A 22,924-nucleotide genomic window follows, 5' to 3' on the forward strand; every position below is an offset into this window, starting at 1 on the left:
ATAGGAATGAAAATATAAACAGCTTAAACCTTACAGTAGGATGGATGACCTTACAGAAAAAGCCTAGCCTGATTTTGAAATTTTTTTTAGAGCTGATTTTTCTATCAACCTGATGCATTTTCATATGGTGTTACTCTTTTGGCTAATTAAAAAAGAAAAAGAAAGGAAAACCTTTCATAGTTATAACATCTGTAGAAATTTATTTGATCTTTTATTTTCTTTCTCTTCTCCTCCAACATACTGACTCTCCTGTACTGCATGAGGCATGTATACCTTTATATCCAAAGGAAAATTTCAAAATTATGCTAGCTATTGTTTCCGTTGTAGCTGTGGAAAATGCTAACTTTTCAAGATGAGGTAGGAAGGTTTAATTAGAGCAAGTAGAGATGTTCAAGTAGCAGTTGAAAGCCTTGATATGGCCTTTTTACTCTCTCTGTGTTTCCCTTGTTTTTCTCCTTTCCTCATTTCATTGTGTTCTGCATCAAACCCCCTACATCCCTCAGAGCTGCGAGAAGGTTGGTGTGTTTTTTACTTTTTACCCACCTTACAAAACTATTAATTAAACCAATAACAAAGAATACAAATGAAATGAATGTAGCTGCATTGTGGCATTTTTTAAGTTAATGTTATGTTTAAGCGGAGAATGCTCTGGTCATGGCTTTTGATGAGTGCTGGTATCTAACTGTTGTGCATGACACGAGAGAATGAACCTGGATGCATGGCAATCTCTTTAGCTTTTAATACTAACGTCTACTAAACTTGGTCAGTGTTCCTGCTTTTCTTCCCTTTTAATTTCTTGTTCACACTGATGCCTGCTTTTCAAGGAATGGTTTCAGTAGTTGCTTTTCCAAATAGCCCACGCATGAAGACTAAACTCTCCTTTGTCTATAAGGATTTTGTGCAATACAAGAAGTTGCTCATTGCTTGCTGTTTGCTTTGTGTGGCCTCTGTGAACTGGCTGTTTACGGATGTTTTGCTCTCTGCTTGTTCCCCTTCTGCCTGTCATTCACTCATGAGGCCATTGCAGTAAGCCCCTTCTGAATCCATAGAGGATCACGGAAATTTAATCAAGCCTGGAGGAAAGGTTTCAGATTAATATAGTTTTCCTGTTGATTTTTTGGGGTTTTTTTTGTTTTCAAACTCACTTATAGTCTTATTTTACTTCTAACTTTTTTGCTGAATTAAAACTGTGTTTAATGATTAGCCTCTATTAAGGCCAAATAAATACAGTTTCGAGTACACCATCCAATGAAAGGCCTAAATATAAGCCTACCTCTCTCAGCTACCTCTGTCACTTCCACCTCCTACACACATGTGCACACCACTGAGAATATTTGAAGCAGGAACACTGATCTGTTATTGCCTGGTAATTTTCTCGGTGTTGTGTTTGTTTAAATATTAACTACTCTGTTAGTGAAATGTCCTGCTATGTGTTTAAGGTTGCCACCCCTTTCTATCAATACAGAAATGTCTAATATTATTAATCCTTATTTTGCTTTCCCTAAACTGTGAGCATAGTGGAATACTGAATGTTAAATATTCTGCTATTTCCCCAGTTGCTCTTCCTAGCAGTTGCTTTTTAACCACCTAAATTTAATCTAAGTTCCTTCTCCCTCAAATGCTATGCTCCTCTTAAACTCCTGTATCTGTCAGCCTATCCTATTTCCATCGCTTTCAAGTTTCTTTTCCTCACCCAATGGGTTTTTTGTGTTGTTTTCTCTCTGCAGATTTTACTCAGACATTTCCCTAAGCATGACTCTCTACAGTTTCTGTCATTTGCTTGCCTGCATGACCAAATCCAGTACCTTGTACTGGCTTTGCCTAGTTTCTTTCTGTGACTCTGTCTCTTTTTCTATCCGTCTCTCTCTCTCTCAATATATATATGTATATGTATATTTATATACATTTGTATATATGTATACATATGTGTGTGTATATATATATATATATATTTGAATCTGTGCGCAATTCTATATTTTTTCTATGTTTGTTTCAGTGTTAGTGTGAGGTCTTGAGGCTGCATCTACTTTGAGTCTGAAAGCAAATGAAATTGCACTTTCAATTTATTCTAGGCAGTGTGTTCCAGGACTGTGATGTGACGATGTGGCGTAGCACATTTATTCACATCAGCTGGAAGCATGCAGCATTGAAGTTGGTGATCAACTCAAGCATGCTGTTGACCTTCCAGTTTTCTTCTGTGCATATATATATGTATCAGCATAAAAAAAATGCATATATATATGTGCGCTTGTGTGTGTGCGTGCACGTGTGCGTGTATATCTTTTGCATGGTGTTTGTGTATTGTTAGTATGTAGTTAGTTACATGTGGGGCCCTAGCAGGTCTGAATCAGCCTTTGTATGAATGTGCCTAATAATATCCTCAAATAAATACAGAATAAATCATACTGTGTGCAGACAAAATTCTTGTTTAATCTCTTATTTCTCTTATATATATTTTCTGGCAGACTGGAATAAACGCTAAAATAATAAATCGTGTCTGTACACTGCATGCTGTCCTTATGCAAGACTCAGTTTCCTTTTTTGTATATGTTATTACCTTTTTTTTGTGTTTTGTTCCAGTTCGAAGGGTCCCACCGAGGTTCTCTATACCCCCAACAAATCATGAGATCATGCCTGGCGGGAGTGTAAATATCACCTGTGTTGCGGTGGGATCACCAATGCCATATGTGAAGTGGATGCTAGGAGCAGAAGACTTGACACCTGAGGATGATATGCCAATAGGGAGAAACGTCCTTGAGCTTAATGATGTCAGACAGTCTGCAAACTATACTTGCGTTGCTATGTCTACCCTTGGTGTTATAGAAGCAATAGCGCAGATAACTGTCAAAGGTATATCTCAAGCACATTTATTTGGACACAGTTCTGTCTTCTGTTTCATTCGTTCTGAGCAAACATATTACACTGAAAGTTCTAAATGCCACTTGCCCTCTTAAATCAAGAGGGTAAATCTTCTAACCACTCACTAGCATAAGACAAAATACAGGTTCAGACAGCAGTAATAATCACTAATTGAATAATTAATATTTATTAAAATAAGTTAGTCATAATTTTCCATTACTCTTCTTTGTCTAGCTCCCAGCCTTTATTTCAGTTAAAGAAATTATCTTGAAATGTTGTGTTTCTTTATCAACAGCAGGAACCTTTGAGAACCAGTCATGTGATTTTTAGAATTGCTGGGTGTCCAAGTATCATATTCACTGAGTAATTGAAAACAAGAGGTTCAAAAAATATCTGAAAATTCAGTTGTAATTGTGAATTGCCTTTCTATAAGATTCCTCTTCTGGTTATGGATTTATTACAAAAGTCAGTATCATTAATTTTCATGACAAATTAACTGCATTGGACAGAACGTGAAGATTTTCCAATAGATTTTGGAGGAAATCGTAATTAACAAAAGCTTGCTCTGAACAGATTACTCCTTCTTTCCATTTTGTCTTCCCGTTTATTTTTGTTTTGTTCTTAGTTACTGTTTGTAAGCTTTTTTATTCTAATAAAGAACGTCTACTGTTACATAGTGCTAACTGTATTTTTTGTTATGTGTATTTAGCCTTACCCAAACCTCCTGGAACACCTGTGGTGACAGAAAGCACAGCAACTAGCATAACGTTGACTTGGGATTCTGGAAACCCTGAGCCAGTTTCGTACTACATAATCCAACACAAACCCAAAAACTCAGAGGAGCCATATAAAGAAATTGATGGGGTGGCCACAACACGTTACAGCGTGGCTGGCCTAAGCCCATATTCAGAGTACGAATTTCGGGTAGTTGCTGTAAATAACATTGGGCGAGGGCCCCCCAGCGAGCCTGTGTCAACAAGGACTTCGGAGCAAGCACCTTCAAGTGCTCCCCGCAATGTACAGGCCCGTATGCTGAGCTCCACCACCATTCTGGTACAGTGGGAAGAGCCCGAGGAACCTAATGGGCAAATTCAAGGTTACAGAGTTTATTACACCATGGACCCCACTCAACATGTCAACAGTTGGATGAAGCACAATGTGGCTGACAGCCATATTACCACTATTGGGAATCTGGTACCCCAGAAAACATACTCTGTGAAGGTTCTTGCTTTTACTTCTGTTGGGGATGGACCACTTTCTAGTGACATTCAAGTCATCACTCAAACAGGAGGTAAGCTAGCAATGAGCAGAATTTGTGAGAGAGACTTTCAGTTTAAAATGTTGCAAAAATACTACCCCCCAGGTATAGCCAGTTTACTCAGGCAGTTTTTGCAGATAACCTTTCTCAATTCCACAGTGCAGGTTATCTTTTCAGAGTGGAAATTACCCCATCATGCTTTCTTTTTTCACCAATGTCAAGAACTTTATCTGCAGTGGAACTGAAATCTCAGGGAGATCTTCATTCTGGGGGAGGCCAAATCTTACGGCTTTTGTTTGGCAGTGCTCTGTGCACTAAACCTACTTCTCAGTAATTATTCCTAGCTTGTTTTGAGATGTTAGTTGTGGGTTTTGGTGGGTTTTCTTCAGGCGACATGCGGTTCTCCTATGCCGAACCACTCTAGGGAATGTTGCTTTTGGAAATTTAAAATGTATGTGTACTGCATATGTATTCAAATAGTTGGTACAGATTCTGAGAACACAGAAAACATGAGAGCAATGAATACAACAAATCTTTGTGTACGTTCAAGCAAGTAGGTTTTTACACTTTGGATTTATAAGTCAAATCAAAGCTGCCCCAACAAAATGCATACCATAGGGTCACTATTTTTTGTTTATGTTTGCAGTTAGGTTGTTTTGTTTCTGTTCAAGAACTTTTAGGTCCATGAATTAGTTTTACTAGTAAAGGACAAGCAAGCACAGTAAAAAATGTGGCAGAAAAGTTTTTATGAAATCTAAAGTGAGAAGCTCTGGTAGAGTTACACTGCACAAAGTGTTTTATTGTAGCAATAAGAAATAAAAGGTCCTTTTGTCTAGCAGTTTAGAGAAGGCTGTATGAAGTACTACTGTGGGTCAGTGATTTCCTAGAAATATATAATAGTACTTGAATTTTTTAGTACAGGAAAGTTTCCTGTTGCAGAATTTAGCATCCCTCCAATTCTTAAAAACAGATCTCTAAAGTATAACTGTAGACAGTTATGTTTCATCCACTTTCTACTTCTGCATTTTACCAACATGCATTTAATAAAGACAGAAATTGATGTATTGTCCTGGAATCATTCTAGGTGTTGTGTTGCACAAAGATCTAGATGTTACCCTTTGCAGTATCTCAGCTAAGTAACAAAGTTACGAAATTTGCACATGCAATTGTCAATATATGCACCACAGTTTACTTTTGGCATTTGCAACCATTTTCAGAGAGCTAGTTTTTATATTGACATCTGACTTCTGATTGAATCCACCTTCATGAGGCTTTTCCAGAAGAAGGTTTAGTGAGCTCCTTATCTGTATTTTCACTCTCAGCTACAAACCTCTTAGATTAGCAAGTGTCTGACAGTGGCTTCCTCAGTGAAGGATGAAGGAATCAAAATAATGAGCGCTGAGGCTCAGCTGGACTGGCACAAGTTACATTACTTTCTGAGGTCACTTCAGAGAAGTAAGCACATCCATCTGTTTCTGATTACTGTTTCAATCTGAAGAAATTACAACAACATTAACAGTGCTGGAGTGTTTCTCAGTACATTATTTCAATGTTTAATTGTGACTATATTAAAGAAATTGAAAGAAAACAAAGAATGGGACATACAGGAAGCATATTTAAGCACTGATACTTTTACTTTAAATACAGATATTTTAAGTCCTAAAAGAGATAGAAAAAGTCTAGTGAACTTTTCCAGTTCAGGGTATGGTTAAAAACTAGGATTTGCCCATCTCTCTATCCAGTATTTTCTCTTCAGTGAACATCATAGAAAAAAATGCCCTCCTTGCCCTTCTCTTCCAATTTGCTTTTATGTACATCTGAATATGATTGTTTTAGTTAAAATCTCTCAAGATTAAACACATTCCAAATATTAAAGCGAATATAAAGTGCCATTTAAGGTCAGGGAAAATGGATTTAATGGAAACATTTTAAAAGAGTTAAGGTAGGAATGGGATGCTGATTACATTTGCTTGATTTTATTTTAAACAAATAAGCCTGCCATTATATATATATTTAGCTTAACCCTCACTTTGGGGATATTAGAGCATATGTAAAAGAAAATGTTGCTGACAAGTGTGACTTACAGGCTCTATTAGATGGGTCAGAGTTTTCCTGCCTTTAAGTGTATTCTGATCTTTGGAGAGAGATTATAAAAATGACTAATTTGTTCTTAAAAATAGTGTTCAGAGGAATTTTTATTTTTTTTAGTATAGCAGAATTACTCTTTTGAAATGGGTGTATGAATGGCTTCTTTCTTTGCAGATCAGCTGAAACTCTGCTGGTAGTGAAATTTAGATTTTTAATTAAAATATTGACTGGGAGCATGTAGTTTGAAGGGAAGTGAAGGATATATTTTTCAGACAACCAGACACTGAAAAAAAACCCCAAAAATTTCAGTTGTGGTGTTCAGTATTTTTCTTAAGCATTTGAAGGCAAAGCCATGTCATATTGCCAGTTGTTTTCAGCAGTGCTTTCTTTATGGTAAAAAGACCCAATTTTAACAGATTCTGTAATCAGAAAAGAGCTGTGGAGCTGAGCCTTTTGAGCAAAAGGAAACCAATTCCAAAATTTCAGAAAACCTTTACTCCACATTTTGGGCCAAAGGATTAAAATCTGTTCAGGATGGAGTCAGGATTGGTCTGTTACATAGGTTAATTGACTTACCAAATTTTAGAATAAAGGAAGATTGATATAAGTTTTAGGGTGATACTTCTTTTGGTTTTGTTTTTGTTTCTGTTCTTGTTCCTGTTCTTGTTCTTGGTCTTGGTCTTGTTCCTGTTTTTGTTTTTTTTTTACTTTGTTAGAAAACAAAATTTGTTTGCATCCAGTTTAGCTGCTCAGGACGCACTTTTCATAACTCCTTTCTGGGCTTAAACTGGTTGTAAGAAACATCATTTATTCTGTGTGTACCAAGAAAATTTAGAGTTTTGAACTGTCTCAGTTTGGGTATTCATTTAATTTTTAACCTGCAAAGAGAGGAGAGCTAGTAAAGGAATTAAGTGAATCTTGTTTTTCTTCTGAGCTTAGATAGAAAGGCAGGAGAGAGTACACAAGGTCTATTGGATAGTGAATTACTGGAAAAAGAGCTAGGGGAAAAAATTAATAAATATTCAAGGAAGTGAATGTGTACCTGTTAGCATATGTTTCAGTGGAAAAAATTTAAAACACAAAACATATTAGTTTTAAATGAAGGATTCTCCATTATTTGAAAACTGAGGTTTATTATAATTATTATAGGGTAATGCTCTGAACATAGGAAGAAGGACAGTAATGAGAAGCTCAAGTATCTGACTTGCAGGGCACATAAATGGAGCCTTAGATTCAACAAAATTAATGTTTCTGGAGCTCTTGTGGTAAAAGAAGATTAGAAGTTCAGAGAAGGTGTTGGTAGCAAGGAAGTACTGTTCTGAAGTAGTGTTGTAGTAAGCTAGCTACTTTACCAGATATTTAATTTTTTTTCATGAGCACATGGATGGGGAGACCTGATGTCTCTGAAACCCTGTAGTCCTAGCCTGCTGTCTTTTGCAGCATTTCATGAAATGGACTTCCACATGAAAAGAGTTGAGAGCATGTACCTAGAAACTCAGAAAGCAAGAAAGCAGGTGGGAGAAATTTAGGGTTGACAGGAACCTCTGGAGATCATCCAGTCCAACTCCTCTGCCAAGGTAGGGTCACCTGGAGCAGGTGACAGAGGAAGATGGCCAGGTGGGTTTTGAGTGTCTCCAGAGAGGGAAACACCACAACCTGCCTGGGCAGCCTGTTCCAGTGCTCTGCCACCCTCTATATGAGGAAGCTCTTCCTCAGGTTGAGGAGAAATTTCTTGTGGTTTAATATATGGCCATTTCATCATCCTCTCTGTGGGCACCAGTGGAAAGAATCTGGCCTCATCCTTGTGACATCCCCCTTTGAGATACCTACATATATTGATGCTGAGGTGGGGTATAGGATAGCTTTTTAACTGACTTATATTTTAAAACTTCCCTCAAGGGACATTTGTTCCCTCAAGGGACGTTTCTGGTCAGGTAGAAAAGACTATTTCAGCTTTTGAATAACTCCCCTACTATCAATGCACAGGTAACTTTTGTTAAGTGTTGTAGTCTCTATTTTACTTCATTGAAATGCTAACAAGATGAGTTCAGTAATGAGAATCTTACCTTCACACACTGATAATTTATCTCTTCACGGTGTTCTTTAGTCATTCAGACAGGACCAGGTGGACTCTGTCTTTAAGACTCTCTGACACGTTTATTTTATTCTCAGGGCTCCCACTATGTCAGTTAGAGATAATATTTGAAAAAAGTGATTTATGGATTTCTGACTATTTTTCAGATAATATACTATGCTTCTTTAAAACCTGAAATGTATAGTAGTTAATTATTTTGGGTGCGGTGGTTTTGTTTGATACTGCAAACCTCAGGTATCTTCAGACTCATTAGAAGAGATTATTTCAGTTGTAGCAGAGACAGGGAGAACACAGTGCACATATTATTTTGTATGTTACACTGGGCACTTTTTATTTTGTATGTTAGCCATTTTATTTTTTAATTATATTCTATTAGGACTTGTTTTTCGAAAAATATGTATATTATTTACAAAGCAAAAACTCTGGAGCACAGTAGGTCTTCAGTTGTAAAAGTTCCTCTGTAGAGTTTCATGTTTCTTTCAGAGAAATCAGAAGCATAAACTCTTGGTCCCTTTAGGTTCCCTACTGATTGCAAATTCTCTTGATCAATCTATCGTCCTTTGCGAAGCTGGTTTCTTATTGAACTCATTGAATTTTACTTTGGTACTGGGTTCATACCAGAGCTTATTGGCAATAAGGTGTGTTTAGTTTCTGTTATTTTGGTTTTGTTTTCTTTCTTTGTCATCTTCTCTTATCTGTTTGGAGCAATGCAGACTTCCCTGTCACCTTTTTCTTCTGTCAGTGTTTACAGCATCAGAGTTGTCTTAACTGTGATTAAAAAATCCAAGGGGAGATTAAATTTGAAAGCAAGATATTATTTTGACAAACAGCATTTGGAAAAGTCCAGTCAGCTTGTATTATAAAATTCTTGAGAATTGCAGACCCAAGATGACAAAGCATTTGAGCTTTTCTAAAAGGAATACTTGGAGAGTGAGGGTCTTAAAACATGTAGAGAGTCAGGAAATACCCTTAGTTCTCCATCTGCTGCCATATTTATCACAACAGATGGTACCAGCTTTCATATGAGTCACTTGACTGATCATTTACTATTACTGCCTGGCTGTGTTCTACAATTCATGTATCCATACATTAAGCACAGATCATAGCATTACAGGACAACCAGGCTGGCAGGATGATTATCTGAGGAGGTGTCCAGCCACAGCCACTGCCCAGAGCAGGCTCAGCTCTGGGGTCAGACTGAGCTTCTTAGGGCTTCACCCACTTGATGTGTAAAACGTCCCAGGGCTGGTATGGTCCAACCTCCTTAGGCCCTGGCTGCATTTCTGCATTTTCCTGAGCCTCACATGTTTTCAGCTTGTGCCACTGCCTCTCACCTGCCACACTCTGTGAAAAGCCTGGCTACATCTCTTCCACTCCTTCTGTCACTGCTGGGCGTGCTGTTGAGAGCTGTCCATTCTCCCAGCTGGACCATCGCCAGCCCTGCAGCCTGTCCTTGCAAAATTAGAATCTGTCACAAACACTTAGTTGATGTTTCCTCTAATGGCTCCCCATGCTTTGGGATCATTTCCTCTTTGCACTTTGCAGGACCCAGGCAGTGTTCTCTTTTGAGACCAGACACCTTTTAGAAAAGCATCTAATTAGTCCTGTCCCTTTTCATTCCTGTAAAAGAGTTGGTCTCCTTTGTCTCTCTCATTCATTAATAAAGTCCATTCAGGAGCTGGAAGAATATGCAACTCATGTATAAAGGTTCTATTTGTTGAAAGCTAGATATCAAATCTGCACCAGAATACCCAAGGGCAGTGTTCTCCTCAAATTGGTATTCTGTAGAAGTCTGGGGAAGATAAAAATGAAAATACCAAATTATTTTAACAGTTAACTCTCTGAAGTTTTTAGGTCTTTTACTGTATTAAAAGAACATACTTGTAATGCTGTCTTAGAATTCTGATAAATGTTTGTGTAACCATCATTATTGTCACATCCTACTTCTTACACCTGTTCTCAGTGTGTTATAAGAAGTACATCTATTTATTTTTCCCCTGAAAAAATGAGAGCATCTCACATTTTATTCTTGAACAGCTAGAAATGCTGTGGAAAACTGTTTCATGCCTTATCAATGGCACTATTAATTGAAAGTAATGTTTTAGAACTTGGGTGCCAAAACTATTGTACACAATCCAATGATATAGTTATGTTTTCCTGTCTTTTCATAGTCAACCTTATAATTTGCTTCACATTTGAAGAAGCAAATTAGGATAACATTTAGTGTGGATAATTCCTGTGACCATTGCACAAGATACAGCCACAGAGAATGTTATTGACTAGTGCAGTCAAAAGTGCATTATGCTTCTTGCAATTAGAAAGTGTTGTCGCTCTATTCTTATATTCTTATTATACCAGTCATTAAGGGTGGAAATACTTCACTTAATGAGAAATTAGCTGAATGTCTCTTCAGTAGGTTATAACTACTTCAGGTTAAACAAGCGGGTTTTTTATGAGGATATCATCTTAAAGATCAGGATGTGTTTACTGTCTTTCATTTATGAGCTGAGAAAAAAAATTTAATGTCTGGAAATGCATGTAAGAGTTTTAACACTTTATTCTAGACTATTTCAGCTAATCATGTGTTGTATTAGCTTTTTCTCATACAGCACATATATATAGATGTATATATTTGCCATTTCACATATAGGTTATTAGATTGGTGGTATTCATCACCAGACATCTCTTCAATTATATTTCAGTTTGTTTGTTTGAAATCCTTGATAATTTTTAACAGGTGAATTAAATGTATCATTTTACTTTTTCTGTGCTTAGATAATTTTGTTTCATAGTTCTGTGAATACATTTGTTTAAGTTCAGTAAGATAAATAAAATTGATACTGCATGCCATATTCGGATAACGTTTTAAAACATTTGAAAATATTTAAGTATCCAAGTAAATAATTTGCAACACTGCTCAACTTTTCTTTAGTACCTGGTCAACCATTGAACTTCAAAGCAGAACCTGAGTCTGAAACGAGCATACTGCTTTCCTGGACACCTCCACGGTCTGATACCATTTCCAGCTATGAACTGGTTTACAAAGATGGAGAGCATGGGGAGGAAGTAAGTGGCAAGATTGTACATCTTTTAAGTCATCCTTAATAAGTTGGACATAAAATACGGCAATGGTTTAAATTTCATATTTTAGTAACTTATTTCAGTGAAAATGCTTTGATATTTAGGTTTGTTAAGCTGAGCAGTTAGCCTGGTGACAGACTTAACGTGTGTAAACAGCAGAAAATGTTCAGTTTTGGTTTTGTTTAGTTTGGTTTTGTTCTGCTTTATTTTCTTGAGTTTTATTTTTTCTGTGTGGTTTTATCCCAGTACAAAAGCATACAGGCAACATAGGGAAATCAGAGTCTCTGAATACTAATCAAGACATTCCCTTTTAATCTACATTTAGCAACGGGTTTCCACTGAACCTACTACATCGTATCGCCTGCAAGGCTTAAGGCCGAACAGCCTGTACTTGTTCCGCCTAGCTGCACGGTCTCCTCAAGGCCTGGGTGCCTCAACAGCAGAAATCTCAGCCAGAACCATGCAGTCAAGTAGGTGTCTTTCCTTTAAATATTTATTCTCTTTGTTTCTATTAATCTCAGTAGCCCAGGTAGACAGAAACAGAGAAAAAAAGCAAAATATGATATTCATGTTGCTTGATACAGCAAAAGAATGCTTAAAATATGAAGTTCTGAGGTGTATCAACTTTATATATGAGTGGCTTTTACACAGTTTCAAAAAGCAACCCAAATAAACTTGTGCCTAAGGAGGCAATATAATGTTGGCATAAGGAAATTTTATTTTATAATAAGGTGAAATGTTGTATCATGCAGTAGATGTACATTAATAGAAGTCCTTAACCAATAAAGTTCCACATTCCTACTCTGCACACTTCTTAGGTTGTCTCTGCAGCATCTCCCTAAAGTGCAAACATTTGTATCAAAAAAGTGCAAAGAAGTGGATCAGGTGGAATACTTCAGACTGTAACAGATATTTCTTACCAACTCTTCTGTAGTATCTTATTCTGATTTTGTTAAATTTTCTTAATCTAGACTTTTTATGATGTTCAGTCACTTCTACCTTGGGATATAAAAATTTGTCAGGAACTTGTATATTCACCTTAAAACATTTAAATTAAGACTTAACTTAAACAATCAGCTATGATGTCCAGAAGGACTATTCTTGCCTGAGAAGTTAGGTTTTCCTGACAGTTTGCATTACAGTGTGTCATTGAAAAACTTAGTGCAATGCTATTTGTATTTGTTTTAAATTAAATTCCCTGTTCTTAAAGTAGGATAATTCAAAACAGAAAATTCAGTTTCTCAGTTGACATTAGTCTTTTTATTTTGCAGTCATGACAGGTGTTTGCACTATCATTCCTTGTTAGTGTTATGTATTAATATCAATTAGTGTGACTGGAGACACAGTGCGGCTCACCTTTAAGCAAAGCTAAATGTATTTCTGAAGCATTTCTAGGGCACTTGGAATAAGCACAAAAAAGCACATGTAACACAGTTAGTTTTAGATATAGTAGCAAGGCAATTTTCCAGTTTAGTAATTCAGAATGAATAATTTGATTAAGAAATAGGTATATATTTATTCTGGGATCCATTTCAACATTTAGAGTGGTCATTATCCTTTATTGAGTGAAGATTGCTTAGACTGCATACAAAACAAACATCTAGGAGCCAAGGCTCTGTGTTCCTTACATAAGCACATTGCTGTTTTCTCTTCTTGCATATAAGAATATGTTATGTATCTCAGCCTCGTGTCTTCAGATGGTAGCAAAATCCCGTTGATTTCAGTGGTCAGATCCAAGTTATTTGCTGTAAAGATGACATTTGTTTTTTTAAAATGTGCAGTTAAGAAAGATATATATGCGTTGATAAAACTGGTTAAAGTAAGCCTTCAAATTAGCCTCAGTTACATAAGTGCAATATTTTGCATTTTCAGAGTATAATGGATTAAAAATTAATAAACTTCTGTGATTTTATTAGCAATATTCACCAGAGTGTGCCACTGCCTTTCATCTTTGTATCAGAGGGAGATGCTGCAGGGATTTATTTCTTTTTTGTAAGACCCTTAAGGGACATGTTACATGTGTTTCACTTCCTGCACAAGTTAATGGTAGAAGGGGATCCATTTCTTTTGAGTAGCTGAGTACTGAATTAGTCTATAAAAATAACCCAAAAAGTGTTAATTCTCATCTGCTCTTCCCTCCACCTCCTCTACTTAATTGAAATTCTAGTAAATTCCCTCCTATCTTCCCTTTGGAGGAGCAGTGTACCATACTGAGTAAAAAGCCATTGATCCCTGTAGAAAGAGCTGTAGGGAACCGAAGGATACATGTGTAAATGCAGTAGGTCACAGCAGGGTCCTAGGCCTTCTCTGTTGTTTTAATTTTGTTTGATGTGACTATTGTAAGTACGTATAAGTATCCATTTGTTCCTTTTTTCCCTTAGAAACTGAAAGAAAAGGTGGAGAGGGGGATGTAGAGGGGAAAAAAGATCTTGCACACAACATTTATATTTTTCTTACAAGACAGGAGGCAGAAATAGGAAAGGAGTTCACATCCCCTCCTTCTGCTAGTGAGTTTGAATTATGGCTCCTTTTTTGGTGCTCTGAATGATCTGTTAGTAAGCATAGATTTTGGTAAGTCAAAGTGCGTTTAAGCAGATAAATGCATACCTAACTTTCAGTACTAGATTTGCCTCGCTGAAAGCAGTAGAATGACATGCATGCTTAGATGCTCTGAAGCTTGGGGAAGGTAAATACGGTAACGTACTCATTTGAGAACAAATGAGTAAAGGTGAAATTTCTGCTCTGGAAAACTGGTGTTGCTGACAGGAGATGAAACAAAGTCAGAAACTCACATTCTGAGGTGTCAAGCTTATAACCTCACTTTGTAAAATGAATGCCTGCTTTCTTTACGTGTTGTTTGGGGTAGATTTTTTTTCTTTTCTGTAGAAATAATATACATTACTGGTAGGATTAATTCTTTGCTAGCAAAGGTGTCTCCAAGAGGAATTAAAAAAAATAAAACTGACAGCTGATCTAGGGTAAGTACAAGTTACAGTCAGAATCAACAAGCCTGTCACTTTTTCCTGGTAGGTAAATCTTTGACTAAGACTTTCGTCATCTTCTATGGACTGCATGCTCATAGTATGTTAGTTACAGTAAATGTTTCAGTAAATGCTTTCAATTTGAATGTAATTTATGGTTGAACTTGTGTCAGGCAGACTCATTAAAAAAAACAAAAAAAATAGTAATTTGTTTATGAGAGTGGAAAGGCTGCAAAAATGGCAACCTATGGAGCAATTTCTAGCAATTATTGCAAGTTTTTAGGAGCTCTGTTAAAGATTTTCTGTCTTAAGGAAAGTAAAGCCACTTGAAGGGGATGTCAAAATTTGTAAGTAAATACATGTCACATGTTATTTACATTGTTACAGCTTGCACTAATTGCAAGGATTGCAAAGATAGATCTGTAGTCATAGAGGTATCACGTTTTTGTTTTATTTCAAGAAGATTTTTAATTACAGGTAGGTAATATTATTTTGAGGCTTCATTTTCATATATTTCCCCTACATCCTTTTTCACCATTAAGTTGACCTGTTCATTTTCAGTTTCCTCATGTTAATAAGCCAAGGCGCATACGATTATCTGACGTTCTGCTTTTTTGAGTTTCTACTTTTTTTGTTTAATTATTATTTTCATTTGGTTCTCTTTTATTTATTTTTATTTTTTCTTTTTGTTCATTTTTTTCAATCACTTCTATCCTTCCACTCAAATCCTCCTTTAACCCACTACTGAAATTAGAGCCATCAGCTCCTCCTCAAGACATTAGTTGCACAAGCCCCAGCTCCACTAGCATTTTGGTAAGTTGGAAACCTCCGCCGGTGGAAAAACAGAACGGCATTATCACTGCATACTCCATCAAGTACATTGGAATTGATGGAGAAGATGTCAAGCCCCATGAAATTTTGGGAATTTCCTCGGACAGTACCCAGTACCTTTTGGAACAGCTGGAAAAGTGGACTGAGTACCGGATCTCTGTGACTGCTCACACTGATGTTGGACCTGGCCCAGAGAGCTTAGCAGTATTGATTCGGACAGATGAAGATGGTATGTTGCCTCCACTACATCAGTTTGCACCTCTATGACTCTGTCATCTGCTGTCTTTCGTATAGGCTAACCGTAATTTTTTCTGCTCTTTTTTTTTTTTTTTTTTTTTTTCCCCGAATATAACCAGATATTTTCACCCTTTGAGCTTTTTATTCAAAGACTGTTCTTTCTACACCGTTTTTCTATTTGGTATTTTTGTATTTTTTTAATCAGAAAATTTTTTTGCAAGTGACATGAATCTGCTGCTCCTTTGAGCCCATATGTATCCTTCTTGCTCTCCTCCTTTAATGAAAAATAACTCCTAGGGAAAAAACTTCCTGCCTTTTCCTTGATTTTACAGTCATTGCCATCTTTAAACAGTTATGTATATAAACTTTTTTTCGGGTCTTGGTTTTTTGGTTGTTTGTTTTTGGTTTTTTTAGCTGCTTTCTTCTTCCATATTGTGCTTTTTGATTTGAGGTTTTTTTGGGTTGTGTTTTTTTTTTTGTTCTTTTTTTTGGGTTTTGTTTTTTGATCTTGGAAAACTGATGCTCCACACATTTTCTTTTCTTCCATTCTTGAAAGTGACAGAAGACAGCCTTGTAATCAGCCTCCTTTTTATCCTGAGGAAAAAACAAACCAAAATAAAACGTAGAACTTGAAAAACAAAAAAAAGGGCAACTTTTTTTTTAATCTTTTGTGGTTTTGTTATTATTATAGTATTATTATTTCAATGATTAAAATCTCTCTTTGTACTATAATGCTTTGAATCTCAAAGCATCTTCCTTGGCTTTTGTACATTTTTACATGTTTTTCTATTTCTCTAATACTCCTTTTTCTTCCATTTTTTTGCATCAGTCATGTTTTTTGATCTTTTCACTGAAAGGTAGAGCAGATTTGTTGAGCATCCTCATTTGCTGAATGATTTGTATTCTTCAAAGACAACATAGTGAGTCTGCTCTTTCTTTAAAAAAGCGACAGGCATGGGTGGGACAGGTGGCTGTAATTCTCTTCTGTCCAATGATGTTGTTCCAGTTCCTAGTGGTCCTCCTCGCAAAGTCGAGGTGGAGGCTGTCAACTCCACTGCTGTTAAAGTGTCGTGGCGCTCGCCTGTGCCCAGTAAGCAGCACGGCCAGATACGAGGCTACCAGGTGCACTACGTGAGGATGGAGAACGGAGAGCCAAAGGGCCAGCCCATGCTGAAGGACATCATGCTGGTGGATGCACAGGTAACTGGGACACTCCCTTCTTCCCTGGGTCACAGCAAAAACATTTCATGTACCTACGTTGTTGAGGGTCTTTTTTCTTTCTGTTGAACAGTCTACCAGCCAGCGTTTTCTGTGTCTATTTCCAAAACTTTTTTTTTCAGAACACTTGCATTTAAAGGTTCTTGGGCCAAAACAAGACACTTTCTTCTCTGTTGATCTGCAGCTAAATGCTAGGCTGTGTCATTGTTCTGATTCTGTTAAATCTTAAGAGACTTAACATGCCCTCTGAAGTTCTAAAGCATCAGGGTGATCTGATCCAGAGGTAGTGTAGTAAACTGTGCATGGCCTGATCCACCCATCTCCTATTTCAGTGTTTCAGTGGAGAGCCTAGGATCATTAGGAGCCTGTGTTAGCCTGTTATTACAGTGTTTCTCTGATTGCATGGAGAATCTCTCTTTCTCTCCTGTACGCACCTTACTATGCAGTTCACAATAAATTAATGTTCTTAATGTAACTTTAGAAACCACTGAGGTATTATATTTTCCATTATTCATATCAGGAGCTTCAATAAAATGAGGAACTTAGTTTGAATAGGTATGTGGTTATTTATATTGCAAAATTTCCCATCTATTTTAGAAATTATGAGAATATGAGATAATGAAAACATCCAGTTTAAAAAGCTTCTCAAACTAGGATTTTACTGATTGAGTTATACCAGCACTATGTAAAAATTAAGATTTACAAAGCTCCTGACACTGACGGGGTCATCCTGTGGGAAACTGTTATGCATTACGCGTCTCACTGCTAGCTCACAGTTTATGACTGGATTGACTGGAAATAAAAAGAAATTATTAACCTAAATTAAAGAGTAAAATCTGTTTTGTAAGCATTTTACATGGGTAAACAAATAGGGCTTTACCTTTTTTTTTCTTCAGTTTTGGTTCTGAATTTCAGATTTCCGGAGACCTCTTTGGAGAACAGGTCTCTTACACCTGCATTTTGCTCTTGACCCTAATTGCTAAATACTATGTCTGTTTCTGGAGGACTTTGCTGCCAGTACTTACTTTCTTATTTTGGAAAACATGGTGTTCTTGCAGTTTAAATTCAGTGGAGACAAAGATGAAAGTAGATCAGGAAGTGGGAAGGGAAGGAACATACTGGTGTGCTTTGGTTCTCTTCTTTTCGCAAATTGTTGCTTTCAGCCTCTTTTTGGTAGGGGATTAAAATGATTTTAAACACTAGAAGGTCATTAACTGGAGACTAGATGAGATATCGCAGTCCAGATATCATAAAGGCAAAAGTTGTATTTTTTCTTTTGTCAAGTATGGCTTTGACCAGCCCACTTGCCACTGTTTCAGGAATGATAGTTAACTCCTTTCTCTTCCCACCACTCCTTCCTGCCTGTAGTACTTCTGTGATACATGTGAACAAGGGTAGTGCAGGTATGAAGACATAGATGGTAAAATATCTCTGTTGTTTCAAAACTTAATGCATTGAATTAGTTCAGGAAATGGAAATATATAGCCTGGTAACTTGTTTAAATAAATCAGGTAGCCCTTAATTCTTCCTTGGTAACTTTTAATAAAAAACTATTGTGAAATAGTACTGCATGGCACAAGAGGATTCATTACTTCTTTTATTTGTCAGTGAAAGAGAAGTAGCTGAATTTTAGGGAAAACAGAAATGGAATTAAAATGGAATTAAAAATGCCTGGCCTGATTTCATAACCAAATTTCATGTGATTCTACATGGATAATTCGTACTGTACATGACTTTTTCAGACATCTTTAATATTCATTTTACTATAAAGAAGAAAACTTTATCTCAACCAGGCTACAAATCTCCTTATTTCTTTTGTTTTTCCTTTCGACTTCCTTTACTGTAAATTAGTGGGAATATGATGATACTACTGAACATGTAAGTACTTTTTGACTGGGCAGAAAATCATTGTGTGTTTTGGGTGAGATTTTTTTTTGTCTTGCTTGTTTGCTTGTAGCACTGTATGGTTTTGTTTTTGGTTATGGAGTTTTTTGGGTGCTTTCTTTGGGTTTATTTTTTTTGTTGTTTTGCAGGGTGCTTTTTTGACATTTGCACAAATGCATGTTCCTAACATCAAGGGTTTTCTCTCATGACACCTTTTTTCTTTGTTGTTTTGTTTTGTTGTTTGTTTATTTTTTTTACCCCAGGGAGAGTAGGGTCACTGTTGCTTGCCTGTTCTGGGGTTTAGCATGATGCCAAAATGTACAGCACTAATTTGTGTTTTCATCTCTTTGATGGCTGTCACTAAATTTGCCTCGCAATTTCTTCTTCACAAGGTGACAGAAAAATAAAACAGAAGCTGTTCAGAGTTACATACCAATAGTTGTATTTTTCTGTATTCATTTTTAAGATTAAATTTTTTTTGTGTAACTGAAAGTAGAAGTCAGTTGTGCTTTCTTTTGTATAAAATAAATACATGCTATCAGGAAAGCCAGATGCTCTGCACTGTTTATGCCTAAGTAATAACGTTTGCTGTATCCAAATGACACTCTCAAACATTACATACAGCCATAGCTCTTACACTATGAAGCACTGGTTGTTTTAGATGAAACTAATGTCTTCATAAGTCTTTCTGTTTGTGGTTTTGTGGTGTTTTTTTTTGCCTTTTACAGTTTAATTTTGGTAGTACCAGGTGCAGTTTTCTTATGAAAATATGAAGTCTTTCTTACTGATTTTGGTCTTACAGTTCAATTAAATTCTGAGATAGAGTCGAAGAAGTTGATCTTTTGATAGTAGATTTTTATGTGTTGTGTCATTCTATTGTTTGGGGTTTTTGGTTGTTTTTTTTTTACTTGAGCTATTTTGCCCACTCATTCTGATCATTACCTAATTATTTCTATATTGCTAATAACTAACTGTAAATACAATGCTGAATTCTAATCACGTACTTACTAAGCTCATATCCACTATCTTGAAAAATACATATACTATGAATAGTCTAACCCATGATTTTTATATTAACTTTTCATGGTTGTTGCATCTGAGGGATGTGTGATTGCACATTTGCTGTTTATTTAGGTGTATAAATACACCATCCCTCTGGCAGCATTAAAATACAGTGCAAGTTCATTCAGCCCTATGAACATGCAAAGGAGTAGTCCAGTGGTTACTGGACTACTGGAAGCTGGAGACTCCTGGCCCATCAGTTACCTTCAAATACTGTCCTTTTATACTTACATATAAGATTTATTTATATTATGAGTGTCAAAACTTACTTCTCTTGCAGTCCCTGTAGCAGGACATAAGTTTAGTACATTTCTCATACACCATTCAGCATCTTCTGTGTGCATAAACGTGTGTGCGCACACACATATGAAAAGATAACACCCTTGCTCTCATATATACAGTTTGATGTTGCAGTTACTTTGCTCTAGCTAAGGAGATACTTGTTTTGTAGCTGCTGTCATCTCAGGGCATCAGATCTTTCCCCTGAGCAGATTTTTAGAGGTGTTTTACATAGTTCTTTTAGAGCTGAAGGGCTGGTTGTTTCTGAAGTCCTTTCAGGTGTTGAGCAGTGCAGTCTACCCAGTCACACAGGTTGCAGTGAAAGTGTTATGGAAGTAACAAGGCTTTTTTGTTCAGCTAAACCATCATTAGTTAAAAAGCGTGCATGTCAGTGCACACATTTCTCTTACTAGGCATTTTTAGAACTATACCTGTGATATCCAGTTAATGATTAAGTTAAACTGAGTTTCTCATTTCTGCATGTGCATGTGTTTCACAGTGTCAGTAGTATTCCTCAGGCAAGGTATTTCGGAAGACTTTTTTCGCTGTTCACACCACTAAGCCTTTGGCCTTTTGCTTTAAACTACCTGAGGTATACTGTTTGGATGTGTGCTGTCCTTTATTGCTTAAGTGAGTGAAATGTTTGGCATTATCAAGTATTTCACACAGTACAGTCTGTTGGTGCATTCACATGCTTGCTATTACTGCCAATAGCTCAAAAGTGTGATATAAATGGATTTCTAAAGGATTCTACATTCTCCTGGCAAACAATCTATTTTAAATTAATTGTTCTTATGTTATCTTTTTTCATCTTAGGAAATGATAATTTCTGGGCTTCAGCCTGAAACCACATACTCTTTCACTGTGACAGCCTATACAACTAAAGGTGACGGAGCACGCAGCAAACCTAAACTTGTATCTACTACTGGTGCAGGTAATATTATGCGCAAATTGAGCTCTAAATGAATCCTTTGCTTTTTCTGCTGCTGTTTTGTTTGAACATCTCCTGTTGTGTGAAAAGTGTTTCTAGGACATAGGATTTTCTGTTTCAGTATTTGGACCTTCATTTATTTCATTTATTTAGATAAAAATAGAGCAGTGACTCCCTTTATCCCTTTCTTAGTTCCTGATGAGGTCACTTTATAGTTTTTAGTAGCTCTTCCACTAAAATTGGTGTCTTCTTTGAGAGGAAAAAATTTAAATTTTTCCTCAGCTCAGAAGGATATTTGAAAACCATGTAAAGGGCTTTCATGATCTTTGTGAAAGTAGCAGCACTGCTGCCTGTTAGTAAAAACATTGAAAGAACCCATCTGTATGAGATTCACAACTTATCTCAGAAGAATGTAATTATTAAAGCAGAGAATTGGAAAACAGAATAAAACTCCATCCTGTGAAACCCTGAAGCCCATATTGATGCAGGGATAATTTTAGGAACAAACTGGGGCAAAATTCATTCTGCCACTGTGTTCAGTCTCAGGTGGTGTCAAAGGCTGGATATCCTGACTGCATAACCAATACAGCAGTTAGCACAGATGGCATGAACCAAACTGCTTTTATATGAGGAGCAATTTTTTTTTTCTTTTTTTAATATGTCTCTGTGGCACAGCTTAACCTAGGTTTAGTGTCATGCTTACCTACAGATGTTCACAATCTGTAGGTATTGTGTTCATTTTCAGGGTTTTGTAGTGCAGCCTTTAAAGATATTCTATTACAGTCACTTGCAGCGCCATTACAAGTTCTCTGAATAACAACGTATTGTTTATGCTAATAGATAAAATTCAAAAGTTTTTTGTATTTATAGTGATTGATTCAATTTTTAAAACAATCACTCAATGCGGGACATATCTAGTATTAATATCAAAACCATCTATAAGCTTTTCTTGTTAGATTCCTTGGAAAAATCTCAGTCTTGGTGGCTAGATTTCACAGTGCTTCATATCAGGTCTTAGAATACATTCTAGTTATTACTCTTGGCTATTGCTGAAACATACTCTCTAACTTCTTATCTTTCCTGAATTCTCATACTCTGAGAAAAAAGGTGATATCTATTTCTGTCATGTATTGGAACTTGATTTAAGAAAAAAAGGCACTTGATCCATTACTCTTTCTTAAAGCTAAATTCCCAGTTTAATCAGTTATATAAATTCCCAGTTTAACACAGTTATATAAATTGAGATTTTATTAGTTCCTAGACATAAACCTAGGTTATGGAAATATACTTGCAAAACTTAAAGTTTCACTGCATTTAGTCCTTATTGACTGTTCATAAGAACTCTGATGCTTCTGCTTAAAAAAGACAGAACAAATCCTATGTCCCATATGAACTTGATTGAAGAGCAATGGAGAATCAGGGGCATGTCTGTAAATGTAATTCATATTGCACTGTTCTTGCTGTTTGCTTAAACCTGTGAACAAGTGATGTTTGTTCTTGGGATTAAGAGCTAGTTACCATTCTGCTCCTTCATACATTCCAGATTTTGTATGAAATCTCTTCACTTTGTGTTACGGCTTGCTGTGTTTGAGCTGTTTTTGTAAGAAAAATTTGTATGCAGGTTTTTGAAAAATGAGACATTCACTATAGTCAGTACCAAGAGCTTTCTGCTCACTTTCTGTGAGCATGCATCACACAAGGGAAGGAATGATGCATTAACATCAAAGGACTCTAGGTCTGTAATGCAGTGTCCTCAGTCTCCTTTTTTTTTTTTTTCCTAGAAAGGTGCTATTGGACTACTACAACAAATAAAATGAAGGATCTGCTTTCTAGTCTAACTTCTAAAGTTTTAATGAGATTTATTAAGATTATATCCATAAAAGATATGAAAGGAGAATAGATATTTGAACTTTTACTAGAGAAGCTATCTGTAAACTCTTCAACTGTCCAGTTAGTGATACAAAAGTATAATTTACATTTTTAGGCAGGAAATATTCACCAAGTAAGCCTATAGTATGGTAATTCAATTATTGGTGTAGTCACTGAACACAGCTGATACTTTCATTCAAGAGTGTCTTATGTTCGATTTCCTTTCCTCACTGTTAAAATCAGATGGAACA

At 36.3% G+C, this 22,924-nt stretch overlaps 1 protein-coding gene across 1 annotated transcript in view; it reads left to right on the top strand.

Annotated features, from left to right (window-relative positions):
- Positions 1-22,924, top strand: part of PTPRD (protein tyrosine phosphatase receptor type D) — a 354,698-nt gene that overhangs the window by 221,685 nt on the left and 110,089 nt on the right. The window contains exons 9-17 of the mRNA XM_058823656.1: positions 504-515; positions 2,581-2,850; positions 3,569-4,150; positions 11,233-11,366; positions 11,707-11,851; positions 15,117-15,422; positions 16,437-16,630; positions 18,500-18,526; positions 20,690-20,807. Coding sequence (XP_058679639.1) covers positions 504-515; positions 2,581-2,850; positions 3,569-4,150; positions 11,233-11,366; positions 11,707-11,851; positions 15,117-15,422; positions 16,437-16,630; positions 18,500-18,526; positions 20,690-20,807 — 1,788 coding nt within the window. The remainder of the gene's footprint in view (positions 1-503; positions 516-2,580; positions 2,851-3,568; positions 4,151-11,232; positions 11,367-11,706; positions 11,852-15,116; positions 15,423-16,436; positions 16,631-18,499; positions 18,527-20,689; positions 20,808-22,924) is intronic.

The sequence above is a fragment of the Ammospiza caudacuta genome, chromosome Z, assembly GCF_027887145.1.
Source record: "Ammospiza caudacuta isolate bAmmCau1 chromosome Z, bAmmCau1.pri, whole genome shotgun sequence".
Taxonomy (NCBI): domain Eukaryota; kingdom Metazoa; phylum Chordata; class Aves; order Passeriformes; family Passerellidae; genus Ammospiza; species Ammospiza caudacuta.